Here is an 8,910-nt window from a genome sequence, read left to right as displayed (position 1 = left end):
GAGAGCTCTCTCTCTCTCTCTCTCTCTCTCTCTCTCTCTCTCTCTCTCTCTCTCTCTCTCTCTCTCTCTCGCGCGCACGCACGCACGCACGCACGCACGCGCACACACACACACACACACACACACACACACACACACACACACACAGAGTGCAAATAAATCTAAGAGCGCGCGCATATGGAGAAATTCTTTAATAATTTATTTTTGGACGCCCTTGAACGATGGAGAAAAAAATTGCTCTAAAAATATGTAGGCGAAGTTTTTTTACGGGCCATGAGATATATTGATCAGCGTGTAATGGCTTAGCGTATTTATCTCTGGATCTCTGGACTGCATTTATACAACGCATAGAGTCCGCGACATTAGAGTCGATAACGATTTTTAATACACATGTTGTGCCATTCATTTTCGATCGAATTAACGCTATTATAATAATTAATGCAATCATTATCATTAATTTCGGCCATACTTCGCGCCTATCTAAAATTTTTTATTCTACTTCTAAAAATTTACATCTCTTCTCTATTCTATATTACAAAATAAAAAAAATAAAATAATTATATACAAGCGACAAGATCGAAATGATACATTGAATGATATACCGCGTCATTCGATTAATCAATATGCGATTTAATCTGTTCATATATTTACAATCTTTTCGACAAGCAAAAATTTATGATTCAACTATCGTCTTTTCTAAGTTAAAAGTTATTTTAAGACTCAATAATAACAAAATATACTAATTACTTGAGTAACAACACTTTATATCAATATATATTAACTAATCCTCATATTTTTGAAAGAGATTTTCAATACATTCTTAAATACTAAATTATACTTCATTTAATTTCGGATTGGTATATCTATATTAACTTTGAATGTTTTAAATTATATATATGTAATCAAGATTCTCAATTTGTTGTGTATATGTTATTATATATTTTATTATAATTTAAGTTTTCTATTATGTATGAGAAATTTTTAATAGCTAAATTTATTTCATGCAATATAATTTTATTAATTATATTCTAGTTCTGTATATTCTAGTGTACCAGAATACTTCCGCTTTATAAATTCACTAAATGCTATTTATATCATATTATTATATATTTATACACCTGCAAAAAATATATATACAGTGGCCTACATTTTTTGCAGGTAAATATATTTAACGTAAATTGTTTACATATTAAAAAAATTTTTACATTTATATTTTAATATTTATATCTAAAGGATATTATGAATTTTTATTAAATTGTAAATCATCAAAGAGAACAATGAAAATTGAAATATAATATTGAGATGTCAGATACATCTCATGCGAGTAATTACGTTAAAAAAAAACCACACGAGTAGTGTAAGTTTAATAACAAGCTTGCGAATATATTATTTTCTTCATAATTAAAGATTGTAAACATCGCACACAGAGATATCAAAATATATAGTACTATGATATACTTACCACTTCGATGTGCTTTCACGCTTTTGCAGATGCGCCTCCTCTTCATAACACATACACATTTGCTCGTCGCATAGCACAGATCTTTTAATTCTTAGCCGATGCAACACGATCTCGTAATTCGCCAGCAAACAATTCTTGCAAGTTCGAGAAAATCTCAGTGCGGTCGAGATGTTATCTTTATTATTAGTAACAACTCCAAGTCGTTGGATTCGCAACGACAACTCGGATTTTGTATCGCGGATCTTTGTCATCTTTCATCCGAGCGCCACTCAATCACTGATGCAATTCATGTGTCGTACAAGATTTCGATGTAACATCTTGCAGAGCTTCGACATTTTCTTCCTACTCTTTCGATCTCGATTCGAAGTCTCCGGAACGGAAGATACCGTGCGGCAAAAATTCTTATCAATTTACGCTTGATGAAGAATTATCTACTATTTGGCAACGACAGCCACCGGATCACGAGGTGTATCATTATAGCGCGATAACACGATGCATGATCCTATTATAAACACACCTGCATAGCGATGCTGAACAATATGAGAATATGGGAACGAGAACAATTTTGTTGACAGTGACGCAAAAGTAACAGAGCTTATCAGATGTGACGACTATTTGTTTATCATTTGTCGCGTATCTGGTTACTCTACAAAGTAAGTGCCGTGCGTTGTTACGCATTTAGTTATGTACAAGAAGGAAAAGTTATCAATTCAAGTATAATACTTGTTATAATACTTGTTATAATACTAATTTTGCGATATAATATATTAATCTAATATCGATATAATATATTAATCTAAATTGAATTTAAATGAAAATCAAACTACTTCTCTAATGCAATATTTCCTATTAAAATATCATATACTTGCGATTTTTTTATTCTCAATAATGAAGATAAGACGATAGCTATTATTTATTGTATTTATTCTTATTAATATAAAAAAAAATGTGATTTTCAATGAAACAATTAGTTATAGAAAATTTTTGAAAATTATTAAAAATTTGAAGTAACTGTATACTTCTGAAACTTGATTATTAAAATTTCTCATTTAAATATTATTTTTTATGTTATTTTTATTATTTTTTAAAAATAATTTATATATAATATAAATATAATTATAAATCTATTTTATTACATGCTTTTAGCACAGTATTATCATTAAAGTATTGCTCAGTAAAAAACTAAATAATATTGCATAAGAATTAGCAAATTAAAAGACATGCTAAATATGTATGTATTTATACTGAACTCTTTGTCACTCAACTCAACGATTAGAATCTTTATTGCGTCTCGTTCACACGCTATTCATTCATAAAATCGTTTTATTCGCCAGAAGAGAATGGACGTTAATAAATACGCAAAATATTCCTAGAATGCCTAATCAGTTGAAATCTAATCTTACATTTACATAGCTATTCATCGAAATCATCTTCTCAATTCTAATAACTTAATGCGTTTGTCCTACTCTTGTAATTACATTAATAACGTTTCTAGTCACTTACTTCTGATTGGATCATTTCCAACGTTAATTAAAGTTAATCGACATCAAAATTAATGATAGATAATTTCAATAATTATATTCAACATTCACATTCGACATTAAAATATATTCAACATATTACATATATTTTTTATTTTTTAATTTATATTCGATATTGAAATTAATGATAATTAATTTTTTAATATTTATATTTTAATCATTTGTTAAAAAAATTAATGCTTTTGGTTTTAAAAACAATATAATATTAGGTGTAGTAAAAAGAAATCCATTATTTTTGCATGAAATTGAATGGAAAAATAATGGATTTCTTTTTACTACACCTAATATATAGTTCAATATTTTTTCACGTACTTAGTGTATATTTTTTTCCTTTTTCAGTAAAATGATTTTTTAAGAATTAAAGAATTATTATCTGCTTTTTCTTCCTAATCCTTTAATAAATTTATTTAATTAAAATATGGGGACGACTGTGATCTGTAAGTCTCTGATAATTGCTAGTATTGTTCATAAAACTCACCCATTGATGATGGAAGAGGATTCATCGGCGTTAGATGGGCCCGACACCTTGACTTTGGGCACGGTGAAACTGTCCAAGTTTTGTCCATAACCCGCACCTTGCTGCTGGTGATGGGGGGTATAGTCATCACTGTCACTGCTTGGCGGTTGCTCCGACCTGACACCGCCTCGAGGTCTACAATAAAACGAATCATCGGATATTGATGAACAGATGAACAAGAGAAAATTTTATTACGTTGCCATGAAGTACGGTCGCGAAGTATCTCGCGTGACTCTGCGTCGAATTTCTATTCCACAAAATTTGTATCGTATCACCGAGAGTGTACAGAATATATATCGCAATACGCATTCAAACTGAAATATACCTTTCTAGTGATATTTAATCAGGCCGGTTAAACTATTCCATTCTCTCATGTTTCACCAAGAAATATTTCAACTCGATTTTCCAATCGTGACAATCAGTTTGTAACACGCGGACACGTGGATTTTAAATCGCCGAATTACCATCGTGATATACGATATAACCGTACGATATATTGCCAACAGATGTGTATTGATCCAGTTAGAAACGAAAGATATATAGAGCATGTCTGATACATATCTACCCTTGAAGATGATTTTACTATATAAAGTATTTAACGATTTAGCTATTTATATGTACACATACAGATTTGGAAATAATTACATAAGAATCTCAATCATTGATAAGCAAAAGTTTGACATTCTAGAAACCAGTTAGAACGTCCTATATAATTATTTTCGTGGTCCAATAATATTTTCAGATCCTATAAATCTAGATAAATTAGTCAGATACTGCAGCATCATCTTTTTTATATAGTTTACAACTTCTTTTCTAGAAAAAATCTGTAAAATATATTTTTTGCATCTAAAATGTCTAATATACGAAATAGAAGTAATAGCCGATGTCGGCCATTATTTCTATTTCTTATTGTTAAATTTTTAAACGGTACGATTGAATTTTTAATTTGTACGGTACCAGTAAAATTTTTATTATTTATAATGTCTAATATGTACGGTTAAAAAAATATAGAAATTAAATTGTGAAATATGTAATATATATATATATCTTCATTACGAAATAATTTCTATCAAAGATTGATAAAGAGATAAAATATATGCTAATAATATTAAATAGAGACTGATAATTTTAGGAAGCACACATTTAGGATGCGTAAATTTCTGAGTTTAAAACTGAATCGGAAATATTCGAGGCATGACGATAAGCAAACGTCACGATCAGCTGTCGCCACAAGCGTGACGAATCCCATTGCAATGCGGATCGGGAAATTAACTGGTTGAGTTAACCAAACCGCGAGTTAATCGACTCTATCTCACATGGACAGAGAGTACAATACATGTGCTTCAACAAGAGCAGCATGGAAAGATTCCTATCTCCATGAAGCATCCCCTTTACGCACGTTATGGAGCAATTGCTGCTTGTCAAGCAAATCGTTCGGCTTCTTTTGTTAGCGGTATCTGAATCATATTCAGAATACTTTCGCCATTCATAGGATCATAATTAAATTGAGCGAAATTTGAAAGACAAACGAAATGTAGTATCAAAATAATATTTTAATCGTGATATTAAAATAATAGTTTTATTAAAAAATCAAATTTTAATTTAAATGCAAGATTAATCAGAATAATTTTAGATTTTTGCGATATAATTTTTTAGAAAACGAGTAAAATTAATATTAAGTCATCGACATGCCAATAATAAAATTTGAAAATTAAAAACAACATAAATCCCTTTTAGGAATTCAATTTTCTGATGAGTCATCCTAGCATAGAATTTTATTCAGGAAAGAAATTATTTTTGTGATAATTCTATGTAAAACAAGCTTTAAAAATAATTAAATGTCCATTGTTTTTACATCTTGATTTCAGTCTATATTTTAACAATTTAGCGTTTGTATTGTTTTTTTTCTTGTGTCTCTACTTTGATTTTCCGGATCCTTATGTTATATATTCGCAGAGCATAAGACTGTGTATCGATTGTCCTAAACTCGCGCTGGCATTGCGCCAGTGCAGCCGCATTATTGCGGAAGTATATTTCTAGAATAGCAAAATGTATACGCGATAATAAACGAAAGACAAAAAAATGTATACGCAATAATAAACGAAAGAGAAAAAAAAGTAAATATTCCGCGAATCCTCAGATTGCTCTATCGTTTGCCTCATATCCGTCACGTCGAGCAAGAGTGTTCATGACAGGACGAATGCATTTGCCGTACAACTGCGAAGCATTCGTCACGTCCGGAACAAAGTCTGTCCAGAACAAACAGCATTTGGAAGCAAACGCAATGATTTCTTCAATTTCACATCTCACAAAACATTCGCATTCACGCGAAGCGTGTTATTCGCGCTAAACTCGAACTATATTTTGCTCACGGTAGATATTCTTTATCGAGATAAATCACGAAGTATACTGAAAATTCATTTAAGAGTTGAAATGTTGTTACGTTGCGAGCTACAAATTTGCTTTGAAAAAGAAAAATTTGCTTATTTACGAGTTTCTTTTCATTCACGATAGCATAGCATCTCAAATTGAATCGCTGCGCTACATAGAAGCCATGCAAATATGTATCTACCTCTATCAGTCAACGTAGTAGTAATACTCCATATTTATATTTACTCGTTCGTTCTTAATCCTCCATTTTTTGTAACATAATTAATTATTCTAACAAGGACGCGAATTTTTGATCAGTAATGCTTTTAGTCCGGCAAAGACTTGGCAGGTTAATACTGATCGTTCGTTTTAGCTCGATTAAAGTCGCATGCATAATAAATATTAAAATGACTGCAAAAAAAAAAATAAAAGTCAAATATTATAGATATTGTGATACAATATCTATTTATGCAATATCTATTTATGCAATGATGGCACAATAACAATAGATGATCCGAGAGCTAAAGAGTAGTTTAATTCAATAGTCCGTTTCTTTTAAGAAACGCTGTTTTAAGAACTTGAAGATATTTATCTAAATTTATAGATATTTATCTACTGCCAATTTTAAGATTGATCTTCTCTTAAATTTTTTAAGAAACAATTAGATTTGCAACAAATGTTTCAAATGTGCAACATATCCCTTAAGTTCCTTATGTTTTATCTTAAGATGTCAGTATATTTAATTAAAAGGATAAATTAAAGCGATTTGCATCAATCGATTTGAGTCAATAGCAACAAAATATAATTATAATTACAACTGGCCCAACTAACTATAATTGTAATTACAAATTATAATTAAAATTGTGAAATATTGCAATGCCAATTGCAACAAATTATAATTTGTTACAATTATAGTTATAATTGTAATTACTCCTGAATCTTAATCTTGAATATATAACGATCGCATTTCAATGACCAACTAAAAATCAGTGTTATGGACAACAATTCTACATTGATACTTTCGTCGACACGCGGGTCACACTTCGATCGCACCTGCGATGAGTGCTATCGTAGCTGGCAGTCCAGTAGAGAGGCGCCACTGTCCCGCGTTATCGCTGCTCACAGCAGTGGACACATGCAAAGCCTCCTCCTGAGCTGGAACTAGGTCTTGCCCCACGCTAAGCGCAGCTTCAATTATGCCAATTTTCCCGCATCCTCTTTCCGCTTCGCGCCTCGCCGATGATAAGCCAACGTCAAGCGCGAGGACCGCGGCGGAATCTTCCGCGCGGCCCCGGATGTGACACACTCCCTTATCAGCTGATAACACCTATTCTCCACTGTGTGTATCTTCCAAAAAAAAAAAAAAATTCTTCTCAAAACATCGACGACTGTCGATGGTTCTCTTCTTCGAGACTCCCTTTCTTTCGTCTTTCTCGAGCTCCTCTTTTTTTCTAATCCTTTTGGCTGTCACCGAGAACAACGTCACCGAAGATCGGGAGAAGAACGGAGATTGTCCCGCTGATGTTAATAAGTGCTCTCTTTGAAAGAGAAGATGCGACGACGACGTTGACGGAAGAAAACGATGCACCACCGTTCTTCACCTCGGTATCCCGGATGTATTTTCTGACGACGAGAAGAGGAATACGGCAATGCGGCGCGAAGCGTGCCCGCGCTTGTGCTCCACTCTCCGCAAGCAGCGGGTCTTGGCAACGCTTTCGCGGATGTGTGTGTGGCATGAGTACGATGAGCATCATACACAGACGAACATACGGGAGCGACAGGCTGGTACCGCCGCGTCTGCGCCGCACAGCTTACCTATTGACCGAATATCATCGCGATAGCTATATAGCTACGATAGTGGTGTGCACACCAGCAACGGGAATGGCGTGCTGGTCGTATTCGCGGGAGCGGTTGCTTCGAGATGAATCCTGAAGCTCGTTCTTGTTCTCATGCCTCCTCGAGCAGCCATGGTGACCGCGATGGCGGTCAGCTGATCGCGACTACCGTTTGGCAATTTCGAAATGCTGACAATTACAAGAACAATTTCTTTGTAATTGTTCTTGTAATTGTCAGCGAATTTGTCTTTCTCTCGTTTTTCGTCGTTCGATAGGTTTGCTTAAGTGAAATCCTCCTCCCAGATTTTATCGTTCCATGTCGAAAGTAGTTGCGCGATTTTTGAGATTCAATATAATATATCTTCATCTTTCACCTTTTAATTTTATGGGAGAATCTGCGATCAATCTTCTAACAAAAATTCTCGACACACTATCTTCCTCCCTTTTTTTGTTTTTCTTCTGTCTAGTATCTTGCCGATCTGTTATCCTTTTATCCTGTTTTTCTTTTTTAGAGTATTCGCCTGTTATACCGCAACGCTCTTTGTAATGTCAATATTTTCCATCGTCCGTCTGTTTTTCAATATTATGTTTACATCCATATGTTTTTGTTATATATAATTCCTGTGAATATATAGTGATAGTAATATGTATACTGAAAGACTGGTCTTTATTTTAGCACTTAGTTGCAATAAATTTCGGAGAATTGTAATCGATATACTTTCGTCGAATTTAATTTTGCGATATTTTGAGATATGTTAAACGTCGCTGTACATTCCATACAGATTGCGATATATACTGTAGTACTGAAAGTCTATAGTTTATGTTATGTACATATATATAAAATATCAATACTGACAGTATATATTGAATCATGGTCACATTAGACGCTGTAATCAAAGGTGCGGTCAAAATCTTATTACAAGTGCTTTGAGGTATTTGATTTAATTAATCAGAAGAAGAAATTTTATGAATCGATTAATCAAAAAATGCTTCAAGACTTTGCAGGTACTTTTCATTTGGTAACATAAGTCGACACAAACGTCGTTCTATCTTGGTTACTCTCTGAATGCCTCAAGAAAGATAGAATAATGTTTATGTGTCAACTTGTGTCACTAAATGGGAAACATCCTTTAGCATTACGTTGATCGTATTTAGAGATCCTATAACAGAATCTGTTGAGCAACT

At 32.9% G+C, this 8,910-nt stretch overlaps 1 protein-coding gene across 3 annotated transcripts in view; it reads right to left on the bottom strand.

Annotated features, from left to right (window-relative positions):
- LOC108690762 (uncharacterized membrane protein C20F10.07-like) overlaps window positions 1-8,910 on the bottom strand; it is a 69,348-nt gene that overhangs the window by 47,827 nt on the left and 12,611 nt on the right. For all 3 annotated transcript variants that reach the window (XM_018198234.1, XM_018198225.1, XM_018198241.1), the window contains exon 4: window positions 3,482-3,655. In XM_018198234.1, the coding sequence (XP_018053723.1) occupies window positions 3,482-3,655 (174 nt within the window). The remainder of the gene's footprint in view (window positions 1-3,481; window positions 3,656-8,910) is intronic.

Source organism: Atta colombica, unplaced genomic scaffold, assembly GCF_001594045.1.
Source record: "Atta colombica isolate Treedump-2 unplaced genomic scaffold, Acol1.0 scaffold105, whole genome shotgun sequence".
NCBI lineage: Eukaryota > Metazoa > Arthropoda > Insecta > Hymenoptera > Formicidae > Atta > Atta colombica.
Note: the sequence above shows the minus strand (reverse complement) of the source record. Positions and strands in the feature narration are given on the sequence as shown.